General features: G+C 43.0%; 1 protein-coding gene across 1 annotated transcript in view; it reads right to left on the reverse strand.

Moving 5' to 3' along the window:
- Positions 1-8,680: 8,680 nt before the first annotated feature.
- The window catches only part of CLCN5 (chloride voltage-gated channel 5), a 47,577-nt gene continuing 37,292 nt past the window's right edge, over positions 8,681-18,965 (reverse strand). The window contains exons 11-14 of the mRNA XM_075259368.1: positions 16,655-16,841; positions 14,777-15,175; positions 12,445-12,661; positions 8,681-9,633 (exon numbers count right to left, since the gene is read on the reverse strand). Coding sequence (XP_075115469.1) covers positions 9,543-9,633; positions 12,445-12,661; positions 14,777-15,175; positions 16,655-16,841 — 894 coding nt within the window. The 3' untranslated portion in view covers positions 8,681-9,542. The remainder of the gene's footprint in view (positions 9,634-12,444; positions 12,662-14,776; positions 15,176-16,654; positions 16,842-18,965) is intronic.

Below are 18,965 nucleotides of genomic sequence, written 5' to 3' on the forward strand. Positions count from 1 at the left end.
GGACCATCCATTTAGTAACAAAGTCCTCAAAGGGGAAATGTTCCTTCATCTCACTAGATGTCCAGCGTTATTTTTGGGTCATCCCATTTGTTATTAAATTTTTAGTTTGTCATGAACTAAGAAATCTTTTTTTTTTTTAATCTCTCCTAACTGAGCAAACCTCACCCTGTACAGATGTTGTACTTCTTCGATCCCTATGGTACTTTTTATTGCTTAGATATGAGGTCAGAAGTGATTTGATATTTTTCTTGACCCTGGGAAGTCGGAGCAATCTCACATTCTTCAAAAGCTTCTTCCAGACCAGAGGTTAACGTAAAGTCAGATTTAGATGATTCATGTATCATAATGTCATCATAGAGCAGAAGGTGGCTGGTAGTATCAGAGGACTGGAGCAAACTAGAACACCGCACGTCCAGTATAACAGAAGCGTACTGGAGGATGTAGAGGTTTGCAAGAAGGTGCATCTAGAAGAGGGGGGAGGCCTCAGCGATCGACCGACCCCCCCCCCCCCTCCCCACCCTCTGTTATGCCCCATAGGGACTGTAAACATTGATGTCTGGTGGAAGGTTTGTCCTTTTAACAACAGCAAATACACAAAGCTCACACACAGCATAAACTACATTCACTACAGTGAAACATCTGACTACAGAAAAGTGGGGATAACGTCCATCCTTAGGAAGAGACCACCTTTTCAGGTGTGTGGAGACTTATACAGCCATAGTGGCTCCACTGCAAGGGAACATGGGAAGAATATGCAAATCTGTCTCCAAAGATGTAAACAGGGAGACAGAGCCTCTGTTATGCTGCCCCCTATGGGAAGCACCCTGAACATCATGCTCGACTTTCCCAGAAGTCTTTACTGCATGATGCGAGGTTATAACCAAATCGATTTCTCAGCTACGGACGGCACAGTTTCTGTCTGGTTGGACTTCATCAGCGCAGCCTAGAGAGAATTGATTTGGTAGAAGTGAGAGGCTGAGAGACCAGATTATGGGGATAACGTCCATCCTTAGGGAGAGACCACCTATTAGGTGTGTGGAGACTTATACAGCCATAGTTGCTCCACTGCAAGGGAAAAGTTGTGCTACAGCCTTACCTAGACAATTCTTATGCTGCCATGTCCTGATGAAAAATCTTTTTCTGGCTAAGGAGGAGAAATTTTGTCCAAAAGTAGCCAGACACTGGAGGAGAAGTCAAGTATCACAAAGCATTGATCTAATAATGTTCTCTGAAATCAGTGTTTTCCAAACTTTTCAGATTCTGGTCACCCCTGGAAAAAGAAATTTCCACAGGGCAGCCATGCCAAATGACTTTTATAAAAAAAAAAAAAAAAAAAAGACAAAAAAAAATCCCTTGTAGTTTTGATGTGGTTTTTAGTGTAGTTTTTGAACTTAAAGGCGAAACACATTAAATCCTTTAAAAAAAATAATAATAATAATAAGTTAACCCAGTTTTGCCTTTAAATTCAAAAAAGTCTAATCAAAACCTCATGGCGTTTTCTACACCTTGTAAAAACATCCTCAAAAGTATATTTTTCCCACCCAATACCTCAAAATTTCATCTCTTACCATCACCATGTACTCCACACAGTATAATGTCCACCTCAGCGGTCCCTTACATAGTATAATGCTCCCTTAGTGGCCGGCATCCAGAAGATGTACACAAATAACAATAAAAATACTGGATTACACCCAGATATGGATACACCAAGGTCTCCAGATCACACTCCCTTGAACTTCTATCTCTGGGGCCATTTGAAGGCTATGGTGTACTGCATGAAGATCCAGGATGTGGGGTATCTGAAACATCCTTTAGTGGGTTACTGTCAATAACTCGATAATGAATAAAGCTATGTTAAAAATGAGCACACCATTGTTTTTCTTGTACAATTTTCCATGTGTTTGGTGTGTCACATGACCCCTTTTCCATTGAAAAAAGTAGTTGAATCTAAAATGGCGGCTTTGCAGATGCTACCATGGGCGTCAATCGGTCTCAAAAGTTTCCGCCCTCCCATGTACGAATATGCCACAAACGGTAAGGTGATATCAGCAACCACTTCCATGTTATCTGTGTGTATCCATACTTATGGCCCACCATGTAGTTCACTGCTGTGCCTTATAGTACGAATAGTCAGTGCAGCAGCTTTGGGGTTGTACCCCGAGGGTTAGTGCCGAGACCCCACTGCATAATTCTGGTTAATCAACTAATATTCTGCAGATTTATTGTTTAAGGGCATCATTTTATGACCCCAGAGTTGTGTCCTAACTAGTGTTGAGCGAATAGTATTCGTCGAATACCTCGCCGGCACAGGAATGCGTGTAATCGGCCGAACACCAAAGGGTTAAACGCATCGAAGTGTGTTGGCCGATTACACGCATTCCTATGCCGGCGAGGTATTCGACGAATACTATTCGCTTAACACTAGTCCTAACTAGAGATGAACGAGCACTATTCGAAACGGCAGTTTTGAATAGCACGCACGCATAGGAATGAATGGACGAAGCCGCTGGGGGTTAAGCGGCAGGACGCCGGCCGGCTCAATTCATTGCTATGGGTGCGTGCTATTCGAAACAGAAAACTAGCAAAATGACATCATAGATCTAAATTATCATTGAGTGACTAGGTATACATATTACAAAAAGAAATGAACATTAAGTATCGTCATGAGAAAACCAGAATAGTAAATAACCAGAAATGTATATGCCCGACGTTCACAAGGGCATGAGGATGCCAATGTGGATTGTATACCTGCTGTATATAATGTGTATAACACTACAGCTACATCCCGCACACAGATCTTCAGTATGACAAGTGTATTAATCTCAGCTCCTTGTAGTCTACACTTGCCATTGCTATACGCTGTGATGCTCTGATATCCTGTGCATACATCGCACGCACCAATCAATGTCTCAGCGGGGGCTTTCAGCCATTGATTACGGCTGATGATGATTGCGGGCACTCATTATACAACCCATACCCATTAATAGCCGGCTATCAGCGAACCCACCGCCAGTAATGGAGGGTAATAACAGGGAATGCATTTATAAACTCAACAACAGCTCCGACTTGTCACCGCTGTATTTTAAAAGCAGCAATATAATAGAACCAATTTATAGCACAGAATATAAAGTAACCAAGTAATCTATAAGGTAAATCATTGCTTCATACATTTACACCTGGAAACAAAAGAATAGTAGTAAGGGTGAAGACACAATGCAGAAGGAGCCGCAGAAGAGTCTGGGCTACGGGATTTGTACTCCCATTGTTATACATTTATTGATAGTTGCCTGTTATCACCTATGTTTTTTCCAGTTCACCCATTTACAGAAAGGGCAAGAATCTTCACTCCAGGACCCAAGACCCAACCTCCTAATGGTACATTTCTACAGTCATGGCCAAAAGTTTTGAGAATGACACAAATCTTCTATTTTCACATGATCTGCTGCCCTCTGGTTTATGTGTGTTTGTCAGATGTTTTTATCACATACAGAAATAGAATTGCAATCATATTATGAGTAACAAAAGCTTATATTGACAGTTAGAATGAGTTAATGCAGCAAGTCAATATTTGCAGTGTTGACCCTTCTTCTTCAGGACCTCTGCAATTCTCCCTGGCATGCTCTCAATCAACTTCTGGACCAAATCCTGACTGATAGCAGTCCATTCTTGCACAATCAATGCTTGCATTTTGTCAGAATTTGTAGGTTTTTGTTTGTCCACCTGTCTCTTGATGATTGACCACAAGTTCTCAATGGGATTAAGATCTGGGGAGTTTCCAGGCCATGGACCCAAAATCTCTATGTTTTGTTCCCTGAGCCATTTAGTTATCACCTTTGCTTTATGGCAAGGTGCTCCATCATGCTGGAAAAGGCATTGTTGATCGCCAAACTGCTCTTGGACAGTTGGGAGAAGTTGACCTTGGAGGACATTCTGGTACCATTCTTTATTCATGGCTGTCTTTTTAGGCAAGACTGTGAGAGAGCCGATTCCTTTGGCTGAGAAGCCACCCCACACATGAATGGTTTCAGGATGCTTTACAGTTGGCATGAGACAAGACCGGTGGTAGCGCTCACCTCGTCTTTGCCGAATAAGCTGTTTTCTACATGTCCCCAACAATCGAAAAGGGGATTCATCAGAGAAAATGACTTTACCCCAGTCCTCAGCAGTCCACTCCCTGTACCTTTTGCAGAATATCAGTCTGTCCCTGATGTTTTTTCTGGAGAGAAGTGGCTTCTTTGCTGCCCTCCTTGAGACCAGGCCTTGCTCCAAGAGTCTCCGCCTCACAGTGCATGCAGATGCACTCACACCTGCCTGCTGCCATTCCTGAGCAAGCTCTGCACTGCTGGTAGCCCGATCCCGCAGCTGAAACACTTTTAAGAGACGGTCCTGGCGCTTGCTGGTCTTTCTTGGGCGCCCTGGAGCCTTTTTGCCAACAATGGAACCTCTCTCCTTGAAGTTCTTGATGATGAGATAGATTGTTGACTGAGGTGCAATCTTTCTAGCTGCGATACTCTTCCCTGTTAGGCCATTTTTGTGCAGTGCAATGATGACTGCACGTGTTTATTTAGAGATAACCATGGTTAACAGAAGAGAAACAATGATGCCAAGCACCAGCCTCCTTTTAAAGTGTCCAGTGGTGTCATTCTTACTTAATCATGACAAATTGATCTCCAGCCCTGTCCTCATCAACACCCACACCTGTGTTAATGGAGCAATCACTGAAACGATGTTAGCTGGTCCTTTTAAGGCAGGGCTGCAATGATGTTGAAATGTGTTTTGGGGGATAAAGTTCATTTTCTAGGCAAATATTGACTTTGCAAGTAATTGCTGTTAAGCTGATCACTCTTTATAACATTCTGCAGTATATGCAAATTGCCATTAGAAAAACTGAGGCAGTAGACTTTTTAAAAATTAATATTTGTATCATTCTCAAAACTTTTGGCCATGACTGTATATTCTTGTAACAGAGACATAGCGGGGTGGCTGAGAGTGCGACTGCCCTGGGCCCACTGAATCTGTGGGGCCCACCATTAATACTTGACTTTTAACTAGATCAGTAACTGCAGACACCGATCTAGTTAAAACCCATCCTGCAAGTTACAGTGGGGCAAAAAAGTATTTAGTCAGTCACCAATAGTGCAAGTTCCACCACTGTAATAATTTACATCATAGGTAGACCTCAACTATGAGAGACAAAATGAGAAAACAAATCCAGAAAATCACATTGTCTGATTTTGTAAGAATTTTTTTGCAAATTATGGTGGAAAATAAGTATTTGGTTACCTACAAACAATCAAGATTTCTGGCTCTCACAGACCTGTAACTTCTTCTTTAAGAGTCTCCTCTTTCCTCCACTCATTACCTGTAGTAATGGCACCTGTTTAAACTTATCATCAGTATAAAAAGACACCCCTGCACACCCTCAAACAGTCAGACTCCAAACTCCACTATGGTGAAGACCAAAGAGCTGTCAAAGGACACCAGAAACAAAATTGTAGCCCTGCATCAGGCTGGGAAGACTGAATCTGCAATAGGCAACCAGCTTGGATTGAAGAAATCAACTGTGGGAGCAATAATTAGAAAATGGAAGACATACAAGACCACTGATAATCTCCCTCGATCTGGGGAAATCTCACCCCGTGGGGTCAAAATGATCACAAGAACGGTGAGCAAAAATCCCAGAACCACGCGGGGGGACCTAGTGAATGAACTGCCGAGAGCTGGGACCAATGTAACAAAGCCTACCATCAGTAACACACTACGCCGCCAGGGACTCAAATCCTGCAGTACCAGACGTGTCCCACTGCTTAAGCCAGTACATGTCCGGGCCGTCTGAAGTTTGCTAGAGAGCATTTGGATGATCCAGAAGAGTATTGGGAGAATGTCCTATGGTCTGATGAAACCAAACTGGAACTGTTTGGTAGAAACACAACTTTTCGTGTTTGGAGGAAAAAGAATACTGAGCTGCATCCATCAAACACCATACCTACTGTAAAGCATGGGGGTGGAAACATCATGCTTTGGGGCTGTTTCTCTGCAAAGGGGCCAGGACGACTGATCCAGGTACATGAAAGAATGAATGGGGCCATGTATTGTGAGATTTTGAGTGCAAACCTCCTTCCATCAGCAAGGGCATTGAAGATGAAACGTGGCTGGGTCTTTCAACATTACAATGATCCAAAGCACACCGCCAGGGCAACGAAGGAGTGGCTTTGTAAGAAGCATTTCAAGGTCCTGGAGTGGCCTAGCCAGTCTCCAGATCTCAACCCTATAGAAAACCTTTGGAGGGAATTGAAAGTCCGTGTTGCCAAGCGACAGCCTCAAAACATCACTGCTCTAGAGGAGATCTGCATGGAGGAATGGGCCAACATACCAACAACAGTGTGTGCCAACCTGGTGAAGACTTACAGAAAACGTTTGACCTCTGTCATTGCCAATAAAGGATATATAACAAAGGATTGAGATGAAATTTTGTTACTGACCAAATACTTATTTTCCCCCATAATTTGCAAATAAATTCTTACAAAATCTGACAATGTGATTTTCTGGATTTGTTTTCTCATTTTGTCTCTCATAGTTGAGGTCTACCTATGATGTAAATTACAGACGCCTCTCATCTTTTTAAGTGGTGGAACTTGCACTATTGGTGACTGACTAAATACTTTTTTGCCCCACTGTAACAGTCTTGTAAACCGCACGCCGCTTTAGTTTACAAGACAAGAGACCAGACAGCACATCTGTTCTCAGAATAGACTGGCGCAATGACACCCTCCTGCGCCAAGATGCTCATGTGCTATTTGGGGACCTTGCATATAGAGCGCGGATCAAGAAAAGGAGGCGGAGGCGGCTCCATTCATCAGAATCGCAGGTACGCGAGTATATCTTTTTTTGCGCAGTTGTGGGTTTTTTAATAGTATACGGTGATGGTTAAGAGGGGGAATTATAAGGGAAGATTCATTAGGGGCCTTAGGATGATAGAGGGATATTTATATAAGGGGTATTGTGAACATAAGGGGGGGGGCATTTATATAAGGGCTATTAGGGGGCATTATGATTACATGGAGGGAGATTATTTACATAAGGAGTCATTAGTGGGCATCACTTATATAACGGGTCACTAGTGTTGCAGTATTTATATCAGGGGGAATCAGGGGCATACTATGAGGGAGCAATTCATTTAATTAAAGTGGCACTCGGGCTTTATTAAGGCTAAGACCCCGCTTAGCGGGCTGCAGAAGAAAATCACTTCAGGAAAAACCGTGGCGTTAACGCATCACTGTTTTTCCTGCAGCACTTTTGTTTCCTCTGCGGACTTTCTGCCTCCATTATACCTATAGGGAAACCGCCAGCATTTCTGTAGGTATAATTGACATGCCACGATTTCCAAAACCACAACAGTTTTCGAAATCACAGCATGTCCGCTGTCTGTATTTTTATGCAATGTGTGGATGGGATTCGCTATTTTTACACGTCGTTAACAGCATGGCCACACCACGGCACTTACGCCACATTCAGCCCCGGCCTTAAGATGGGAAAACCCCTTTAGGCCGGGGCCCCACGGACCGGAAATGCCGCGATTTGCCCGCAGCGGAGACACTACAGGAAAAATCGTGGCGTTGTACAGTGCATGCAAAGTGGATGGGATTCATGCGAATCTCATCCCCACTTTGCGGAAAAGATCGCAGCGCGGACACACTGCGATTTGCACAGCCATTGTGGCTTTGCAAATCACAGCATGTCAATTATTTCTACGGAAACGCCGGCGGCTTTCCCATGGATATAATAATAAGAGAAAGTCACTCTGTGAACTTTCTCTTAAAAGCGCTGCGAAAAGAACCGCAATGTGATCACGCAGCGGTTCTTCCCGCAGCGCTTTAGCAGATACATCCCGTGGGGTCTTAGCCTTAAACATTTTTGAAAACTAAGTAATTAAGTCTCTTGTCTTGATGGGTTGCCAACAGATAAGACCATGAATGTAAGAACATTCTATGGTCAGAAAATCATGAAACCTTGAATGAGTTTATGACAAGCCCCAGAATATAGAACAGGGGTTGCCCAATACGTCGATCGCGATCTACCGGTCGATCGCAAAGGACATATGGGTCGATCGCGGGATGCAGCCAGGGATCCCCGGTGTCTGCTTGTTCACTGTGCAGGCTGAGAGTCAACTCTCAGCCTGCGCTGTGAACAAGCACCCCGGACACTTGCAGGCCGGGCAGCAGCAGCTCCGGGGAATGACGCGCTCCCCGCTCTTAGGGATGGAGGGAGCCAGGGTGCTGCTTGTTCACAGCACAGGCTGAGAGTCATCTCCGGACACTGGCAGGCGGGGCTCCCTCCAAGAAGAAGTGGCTAGTAGATCTTTTGCCTTGGTCAGTTTATAAAGTAGCTCACATGCTGAAAAAGTGTGAGCACCCCTGACATAGAACATTAATGCATTCATGGATGTATCCATTGGCAAATGATCAAGACAGCAGACTGTCACCTAAAAAAAAAATAAAAACCTATAAAAATTTTAATACCATTGTCTACAAATTTAACTACGATTATGTTCATGGAAAAACTTTGGCAATTTATTTGTACATGTAACAGAGAAACGGCACAAGGCAGGTTGGGAATACAAGTATTTGCTAAAACAGACATGTCTGGAGAGACGACAGGTTTTTTTTAACCCCCCAAATAAAAGACAATTCTGGAAATAAGAGATTACAAAGACAAAAAAGCTTGTGTTTTACAAAAGATTTATTTGTCGACTGTATCGGCTGATGGAAAATTGCCAAAATGATTAAAGTGGATAACAGGAAAAATAAAAAATCTCCTAATTCTTATTTTCCCGATCTGTTAATACTATGATATGTTCATTCTATATAATCTGGGCCCTAATTTCATTAGAAAATACAAGTTAGATTTGATCTGCTAGAAAATACACAGCGTCACGTAATGAAACCATCTGATTCAATGGAGGCAGAGACGCCAGATCCTCGGAGGCAGAAGGTTACATAGTGCACGTAGAAATCATAACATGTTATACATGGAGAGTAATATAGTCAGCTGTACCCGCAGGTATGACAGTAGAATAAGGCTGGGTAAGTGGTATCATTGTCACATACTTCTTGGCACAGAATACTTGTATGAAGTTCTCCTTCATTGTTGCATACAGTGATAATAATTGACCTTTACAGATGAATAAATATAGAATCTACTGGATGTGCATTGTCTGCTGAAGTTCCCCTTTCACCATTCAGTTTCTCAGATTTATTCCTTCGTCGTTTTCAGGCAGGAGCATCCACTAAATAGACAGTACACAAAGAGCTGCGGCTAAGCCCCTAGGGGCCGACTCAATGCAGCCAAGGGCAGGTGACAGCGTCCACAGAGACCTGCATGGAAGGCAATTTGCTGTCATTTTAGCGGAACATCCAAAATAAAAGTGCTGGTAGCTCCAACAGTTGAAGCAGGACACCTCTCTTCACAGTCCCAAGGTGTAAAATACACCATAAAAGTACAGGAGTATGGCTTTCCAGGACCCGGGCCACGGAAATCCCTGTTCAGTTAAACAATATGGAGTCTGGATCTTGGTTGCCCATCTGTGCTATGTGCTTGAGAACGTCCTTCTTAGTTATAATGCCCAATAACCTCCTGCAAGAAAGTAGAAGAAGCCACGTTATTACAAGATGACAAATACTATCGTACAATTACCTTCAGCTTAATAGACGTGCAGCCTGGATTTAACCCCAAGTATACTGTATATACTCTACATAGTTTACACATCTACTTATCCTGCGTTAAGAGGTCTCGGAGATTTTTACAGTATATTCGTGACCTATCATTAGTAGGGGTCCCATGTCCAGCACCCCCAACCAGCTAGCTTATTGGGGGCATCATAATGCTTGGACAAGACTCTCCTTACATCTAGTATTCAGCAGGTTCTTCTGCAACTCAGTCCCATGCATGTAAGGGCTAGTACACATGGGGACATGGAGGAGGATTTTGACAGCGGAATCCACGTCATAATCCTCCTCCATACAATGTTAGGGCTCGTTCACACGTGAACAAAGGGGCGGATTTTGACAGTGGATTTCACTTCAAAATCCGCCCCTTTACAATAGTGGTCTATGTAGATTGATTTTTTTTTCTTTTTTCTGCTAGCAGAAAAAAAGAAGCGACATGACCTTTCTTCAGGCGGAAGCCGCGACACGCTGAGCTGCGGCTTCCGCCTAGCAGCAGCACCCTCCGGTATCGGCTCATTCATTTGAGCCAGCTACGGAGGGAAAAGCCGTGACCGCGATGGTTGTGGCAGGCGGGTTTTGACCGGAGAGTGACGTAGCTCCCTCGTCACTCTCGGTGTCAAAATCCGCCCCCACTGCCCACGTGTGAACGAGCCCTTAGTCTATGTAGACTGCTAGCTTTTTTTTTTTTTTATTTTGCTAGCAGAGAAAAAGAAGCGACATGACCTTTCTTCAGGCGTTTTCCGCCTGAAGAAAGCAATAGAAGTGAATGGAAGGCGAAAACCACGCGTTTTTTTGCAAAAAAACGTGAGGAAAAAAGCGTGACACCTTTTTTTCAGCCCATTCAATTTACAGGAGGGGAAAACAGCCTGGCTTTTTTTTAACCCCTTCCCGACATGCGCCGTAATAGTACGGCGCATGTCGGGTCTGTAACTATGGCGACCGCCGGGAGCCGGGCGGCCGCCATAGCCGCCGGGTGTCTACTGCTTTAAGCAATAGACAACCGGCTCTCATGCCTCCGATCGGTCCCCGGACCGATCAGAGGCATTAACCCCTCTGGCGCCGCAGTCAAAGGCGCCGGAGGCGCCATTTTCCCGGCGGCGCATGGGCGCCGCCATTTTGGCCGGGATTGCCGGCTCCTGGAGCATGCTCCAGGGCTGACGTCCCGTTGCCATGACAGCCGGGAGCCTTGTACAGGCTCCCAGGCTTGTCTGCAAATCCTTTCTTGTGCAGGCTGGTGTATGCAGCCTGCAAAAGAAAGGATGCTTTTTTGCAATGCATTGCAATGCATTAGCATTGTAATGCATTGCATTAGTGATCAGACCCCCTGGGGTTCAACACCCCTAGGGGGTCTAATAAATGCAAAAAAAAAAAAAAAAAAGTTAAAAAAATATAAAAAGAATTAAAAGTTCAAATCACCCCCCTTTCCCTAGAGCACATATAAAAGTAGTTAAAAACTGTGAAACATATACATGTTAGGTATTCCCGGGTCCGAAATCGCCCGCTCTACAAATCTAAAAAAATATTTTTCCTGTTCGGTAAACGCCGTAGCGGGAAAAATAGTCGAAAGTGCCAAACCGCCGTTTTTTCACTGTTTTGATTCTGATAAAAATTTGAATAAAAAGTGATCAAAGCAATAACATTTCCCGAAAATGGTAGAACTAAAAAGTACACCCGGCCCCGCAAAAAAAAAAGACGCCCTATACATCCCCGTACACGCACGTATAAAAAAGTTACGGCCGTCGGAATATGGCAACTTTTAGAAAAAAAATTTTTTAACACAGTTTTGGAATTTTTTTTAGGGGTCAAAATGTAAATAAAACCATATAAATTTGGTATCCCTGGAACCGTACCGAAACACAGAATATAGGGGACATGTCATTTTGGCTGCACAGTGAACGCCGTAAAACCAAAGCCCGTAAGAAAGTCGCAGAAATGCATTTTTTCTTCAAACTCACCCCATTCTGAATTTTTTTCCTGCTTCCCAGTACATTATATACAATAATTAATGGTAGCATTAATTGTAGCATCATGAAGAAAAATTTGTCCCGCAAAAATTAAGACCTCATATGGCTCTGGGAGTGGAGAAATAAAAAAGTTATGGGGTTTAGAAGGAGGGGAGTCAAAAACGAAAAACGAAAATCAAAAAATGCCATCGGCGGGAAGGGGTTAAAGCTGTTTTTTTTAACCAAAAAAAGCTCCAAAAAAAGCTTGGCAAGGTCCAAAAAAAAAAAAAAAAGCTTCCTAATTAGGAAGCTTTTTTTTGCCAGTGCCAAAATAAGCCACACGTTATTTACGTGTGAACTAACCTGAGTTGCAATATGAGGCACAAGTGATATATAATAGACAGAGCTGTGTGATGTATAATAACAAGGCCGCAGCATCAGCCCAGACCCTCACCATTCTAATATAGGATGACTTATCCAAGCATTAGTTTAATATATTCTCAGAAAATATCTGCAAAAAGGATCTGCCAGCTCTCCTAATATATTTATTTAAGTAAAATCTAGTACAATATTCAAGTGAAATAATTCCTTCTTATTGGTCTCAGAGTTGTCCATTCCCCTGTTATTCCTACTAGACATATATGAAAAACGGATAACTGGGCATTTCCAGTTGGGGATTTGTTCTACACAGTATGGCAATGCCCTATGAGAACATCAGCTGGTGTTTGCCTCAATGTCATTGCAAAGGGCAAAATAAAAAGAAAATAATCTCTCACCCATTGTGTGTAACTAGGCACTGGCGCAGCCCCAGCTTGCGGAAAATGTCTACCACAATCTCCATTGGTGTCTGGTCTGTGATTGTGAAGGGACTGAGGTCCATAATACTGCGGAGCTTTAAGCTGGGCGGTGCTGTAGGCGGCTGTGGTGGAGTATGTTCAGTGAAGGAAATCCTGGAGGAGCTCACTATGCCATCTTGTTTCTTCCTCGCACTCTCTATAGAAGAAAACCAAGAGGAAAAAAGATAAAAATAGAGAAGAAATTAGATCACAGTAGTCTGAACAGGGTGTGCAAACACAAATAATGGCTGTTCTGGTGTAAACCTGTCCCTTAAAGTAACAGTGTTGTGCTATTGCTGATGTCACTAACAACTAAAACTAAAAGGGACCCTCTAGGACCAAAGAGACTGTAAGGATGAGGTCACCAACAGCGGGGAAGTGAATAGGGACATGGTGACCGGACCATGAAATAAATGGGGAGGAAACTACTGGTGGGGAAAAGCAGAAAATTAAGGCTATATTCTTCTAATTAGGAGCCTTAAAGGGGTTGGCCGCTTTCAGACCAATAGTGACAAACCAACGTTCATGTACAATAAAAATTTGTACAGTTTTCCAATTCCTCACAGTTTTCTATATCTCCATTTTCTGACATTCATTCTGCTTACTCGCATTGGATAAAAATCATGGTCATGGCCATGGTCATGTGATATATGGTCCATGGTCATGTGATATATGGTCCATGGTCATGTGAAATAGGGTCCATGGTCATGTGAAATAGGGTCCATGGTCATGTGAAATAGGGTCCATGGTCATGTGATATAGGGTCCATGGTCATGTGATATATGGTCCATCTGCCTGGTAACAAGCTGTGCAGCTGTGTAACCATTACATGACCATGGACCCTATATCACATGACCATGGACCCTATATCACATGACCACGGACCGTATATCACATGACCATGGAATATATCACATGACCATGGAATATATCACATGACCATGGAATATATCAAATGACCATGGAATATATCACATGACCATGGACCATATATCACATGACCGTATATCACATGACCATGGACAATATATCACACGACCATGGACTGATTTTCCTCCTCTGGGAGTGACAGAATGACTGACAGAAAGCAGAGTTCTAGAAAATGCTGAGGAAGATAGAAAATATATTGGAAACTTGCACAACTTTTCAATACACAAACAATAACATTGGTCTGAAAGTGGACAACCCCTTTAAGTTTTATGCTGTGTGCACAGGATTTAGTCAGTGTTTGTGGCCACTTTAAAGGCTTTTGCACTTTGTTTTGTAGGGGGAGGTGGAAATGGGTTATCTGTAGAGATGAGCGAGTACCGAGTAGGTATTCGATTGAATAGTCTAATATTGAGGTCTACTCGAATCGAATTTTCAAATATTTCGCTACTCGCTCATCTCTACTGTATACGTTTTTTTAATACCTACGTTGTCCTCTTTCCTGTCCCACCTCCCCAGCATACTTATTGGTGTAAAAAAAAAAAAAAAAAAGAAGAACCAGGGAAGGTGGGAGGGGAATCAAATTTTTACTGCGTTTACCGCGTGGTATTCAACTGAGTACGAGTATTTTGACTACCATAGTATCCGATCGAATACTACTCGCTCATCTCTAGTTATCTGTAGTAGCGTTATAAAATCCATTGATGCGTTTTTTTATTTTATTTTTTTCAAGGTGCGAAGAGGAAGCAACTGATCTCCAGCACATGGAAAACCCAAGAAAGCCTTAATGTTGCACAAGATTTATGACGTTTTATGACAATTGCGTATTTTTTTAAGTAAATTAGGCACAAGGAAAGATGAGACAAAACAATATTGCAAATAAATTGCACATTACATGATTTGGAGTGGTTATGATAGTACAAGACCACATGCTTGATGTTACTAACTGGTCCCCCAACCATATTTATGTATGCGGGTGGTTATAAGACATGAATTATGACCTACGTGCCATTGAGGTTATGTTTTCCCTTTGATCCCTATACAGAGTTTTGGCAGTGCAGGATTCCTGGCTCCAACCATCCAGCTGGGATATCAGACCTGTTCCCTACATGAAGCTATTTAGACTCTTAGTTGTAAATTTGTTGACTGTTTGCGCTGAAGATCCTGAACTTAATTCATTACCTGAAAATTGGGCTGTGAATTGGATATAACACACACAGTAGACATGTTCATTCATAACCAGACTACAACAAAGAAAATTCATAACGGCTCACACTAAGATTTATACATAATTCATCACAATACCTTTGGAAATAATTATTTTAGAATAAAACGATCCTCTTACCAATGGAGATGATTAAGTCTCGCCTCAACACGAAACCGACAAGCCGCTGAGACTCTCGAGAAACCACAACAGGGAAACCACTGTATGTTGTTTCAGTAATTGCTGCCTCGATGTCAGCCACGGTCATGCTATCTTGAGTAATGACAGTCAGTGATGGGTCATTACGTCGTGGTCGCATTACGTCCATTGCAAGAGTTTTATGGCTAAACTCCTCTTTAGCCTCCAGAAAAGGGTAACCATTCAAGCGGATATGTGCATCGTAGATGCTTTCCCTTCCCAAAGCATCTGCCACCCATTTGCTGGTCATGGCCGCAGCCATTAAAGGCACAATGTACTCCAATCCACCAGTCAATTCAAACATGATGACTACAAGTGAGACCGTCATGCGAGTGGCTCCACCTGGAGATAGAAAAGTCATTGACAAATTCACAAGCTTCATCTTTTACATCACAATTACAAAGGCAGCAACATTTACACAATGTGTAACAGTGACATAGTGGTATGTGCTGTATAATATCTGGAAAACTCAGGGCTGTGAAAAATAATAATGGACCAATATATAATTTTTTTTATTATTAGGGCAGCCCGGTGGCTCAGTGGTTAGCTCTGAAGCCTTCCAGTGCTGGAGTCCTAGTCCACAAACGGAACCCCGAACATAGGTGTGAACTTAGTGTTAGAAGGGAGCAGTTGGTGAAAAAAATGCAACATATAGTAGTTACATATAAGGTTAAGGGGATATTGTCACTCCTTGGGGAGAGACCACCATATAATCTGTGTTCCATGATGTAATTAGGAAGTCAGCTGCTGCCTCAGTGTTGCAAACCAATAGAGGGCGCTCACTGGAATGTGCAAACCTGTCTTCCCTGATGTAATTAGTCTTCTCTACATCGAGCTGACGAGATGCAAGTACATCGAAACGGCCGTCCTCGATTGAGAGACTATACCTGGTAATAATCCCAGCATCATTGCAAAACAAAGGCCTCTTGGAAGGTCGAGCATGATGTTAAAGGGAGCAAACCTTTATTGGGTTATTTCACTGAAATTCTGTCTTCCTAATTACATCAGGGAAGACAGGCTTGCACATTCCATTGAGCGCCCTCGATTGGTTTGCAACACTGAGGCAGCAGCTGACTTCCTAATTATATCATGGAAGACAGATTTGCATATTCTTTCCATGGTTAGTTACATATCGTAGATGAGGTTGGATAAAGACATTAGTCCATCAAGTCCAACCTATAACCCTACAACCCCTACAGTGTTGATTCAGGGGATCAGCCCAGCGACTCTAAGGCTTAGTTCACACAGGGGGTGGAAGGGCGGAGTGACGCGGGCAGCCGTGTCCCTCTCGGGCCAAAATTCGCCTGCCACAACTGTCACTGCTTCCGACAGTCGCTGCTTCTCCCTCTGGGGTAGGCTCAAATTAATGGGCCGATTCCGGAGGTTGCTGCCGTGAGGCGGACACTGTGGCTCAACAAGCCGCAGAATCCGCCTGAAGAAAGGGCAGCCCGCTTCTTTTTTACGCTAGCAGCAACATGCCGCTAGTGGGAAAAAAAAAAGAACTCTAGCGGTCTCCATAGACCACTATTGTGAGGGGGCGGATTATGACGTGGATTCCGCACCACAATTCATTAACATGGAGCAGTATCATTATTCAAGGACTTAGTATACACCACACCATGGAAACTTACATGTGAGGGATCAAAGAAAAAGACTCATTGCCCCTGGTATTTTAAATAACCCTTGGGGCGCTATTATATTATGAAAACATGCCCACTGATTCACTTGAAATGTACCCCATATTATTGATATTCGTGATGGATTCAAAGATACTACCCCGCTCCTGATGCCCAGCATCCAATACAGGGGTCTGCCACTTACCTAGACATGCAGCTGCTCCTACCATAGCATAAAGGCCCGGAGTGATGCAGTCTGCCCCCTGGTTACACCATCCCTTGAAGATGGCCCAGTCATGGTGATAGAACGCCAGCTGTTCCATACATACGCCCATGAGTCTTCCCATTATTGCACCCACAGCCATGCTGGGAATGAAAAGTCCTGATGGCACCTATACACAAATACAGGGATAAGTATCAAATCGAATAAACTTGGAGCATTAGAAAGTAAACTTTTTTCCACTTACAGTACATTAACCATATCTGCAAACTTCAGAATTTATTTCCATTTCTTTCTGTGCAACAAAACTTTGTAAGGCCTCATTCACATCGGTTCATATGGAATAATGGCAGTGAAGAACCTCTCAATGTCTCTTCATATGTAATTGAAAATCTTGCAGTTACTAAAGCACAACAATATTGGTACATCTTGTCTCCTCCAATGAGCAGTATTGTCAGCACCTCCTATACTTTCCATATCCATCTGCATTGTCCTCATCGCTCTGTACTTACCGTTCTCTTCTGCTTTATGTCGATTTCCACTTGTGTTCGGTTTAACTCCTTCTGTGCCTCAATACCCTAATATTGGCTTACCACTGTACAGTTATTGTGTTTTACCATGGGATTATATTCTCTGATGTCATCTGTATTTTATTTACATTTTATATTCTACATTAATGTTACATATTTACATTTTATTTGATACATTTGTATGATCTTCGATTTTATCTGTGTTATCTAAGTTTGTGGCATCCGTACGTATTCTGCTTCTGCATGGCTATAAAATACTAGCATTTTCTGCGACTTCGTCCGCCTGCCCCTGCACAGGCCGAACACTGCATTCTCCCGGCGTGCGCACACAGCCGGCGCCTGCAAACCACTTCTCGCAGCCCCACACCACGGGCGATTGGTCTGGACGCTCCGGAGCTTGCAATAAAACTATGTTGTAATAACTGCAAGACTTTGAGAATGCTGCAAATTATGAAGAGCCATTGAGACCTTCGCTAGCACCGCCACTTACATGATAAAAGAGTGCTTTGAGTAATTGAACTTTGTCTCCTTGGTGTTTATAGCCGGTTGCAAAGGTTACTGACCAGCTCTCTGGTCGGATTGCGGAGTCCCCGTTCCCGGCCATCTATACTCTCCTCTCTCCCTCTCTGCATATTGCTTTCAGTTGCTAAGTCATGATAAGTGCTAAAACAGTTTCTCGATCAGAGTCTGTGAATCCAGAGATAACTGTGCGGAGCACCCTGCTGCAAGGAGCTGAAAACCAGGAAGTGGACGGGAGAGAAGACAGGAGGACACAAATTCTAAGATGGGAAAACTCCTTTAGGCTGAGGCCCCATATTAAGGAAATGCAGCTTCTTTTGATCCAGAGTTTGCTGTGTTTTTGAGCCAACCCTGAGAGAGGCTATAAAAAGGAATGGGAAAATTATAGAAGTACCGTATATACTCGAGTATAAGCAGAATTCTTCAGCACAGTTTTTGTGCTGAAAAAGCCCCCCTCAGCTTATACTCGAGTCAGAAAAAAAAAAAAAATTGTGAAAAAAATAAATAAATGATGCTTTAAAAAAAAATATAATACAAAAATAAAGTAAATAAAAGTTCTAAATCCCTCCTTTCCCTAGAATACATATAAAAATAGAAAATGACTGTGAAACACAAACACATTAGGTATCCCTGTGTCTGACAGTGCCCGGTCTACTGAATATAGGGGATCTGCAGTGCTCCTGTTCCGTCGGGAAGGGGTTAATAGGAGCACTGCAGGTACCCTATATTCAGCCAGACTGAATTCCAAGTGGGGGAAGAAAAAACCCAGTCCTCAAGCTCAGGGAAGGGGCAGACTGACAACCAAAACACCCCCTCCCCTTCCCCAGCAACTACTGCACCCAAAAACTCCGACCATTTTAATTTTTGAAATTTTCCAGTAGCTGCTGCATTTCCCCCCTCGGCTTATACTCGAGTCAATAAGTTTTCCCAGCTTTTTGCGGTAAAATTAGGGGCCTTGGCTTATATTCAGGTCGGCTTATACTCGAGTATATACGGTACTAATAATTTTGCCATCAGCTCAAGCCACTCCTGACTTTGGCTCAAAAAAAAAACGCTACAAAATCTGCAACAAAAATAAAGCTGCGTTTCCGCAACGTGGAGCCTTAGCCTTAATTACACCCCTTACAACATAGTTTTGCCTAAAATATAGTTCCACATAAATCATGGTTTTACAGGGTTTTTAAGGCTCCATTCACACTGTAGTCTACAGTCTGCAATATGTTATGGATTTTTACACATGTACGTTC

The sequence above is a fragment of the Leptodactylus fuscus genome, chromosome 11 (genome assembly GCF_031893055.1).
Source record: "Leptodactylus fuscus isolate aLepFus1 chromosome 11, aLepFus1.hap2, whole genome shotgun sequence".
NCBI lineage: Eukaryota > Metazoa > Chordata > Amphibia > Anura > Leptodactylidae > Leptodactylus > Leptodactylus fuscus.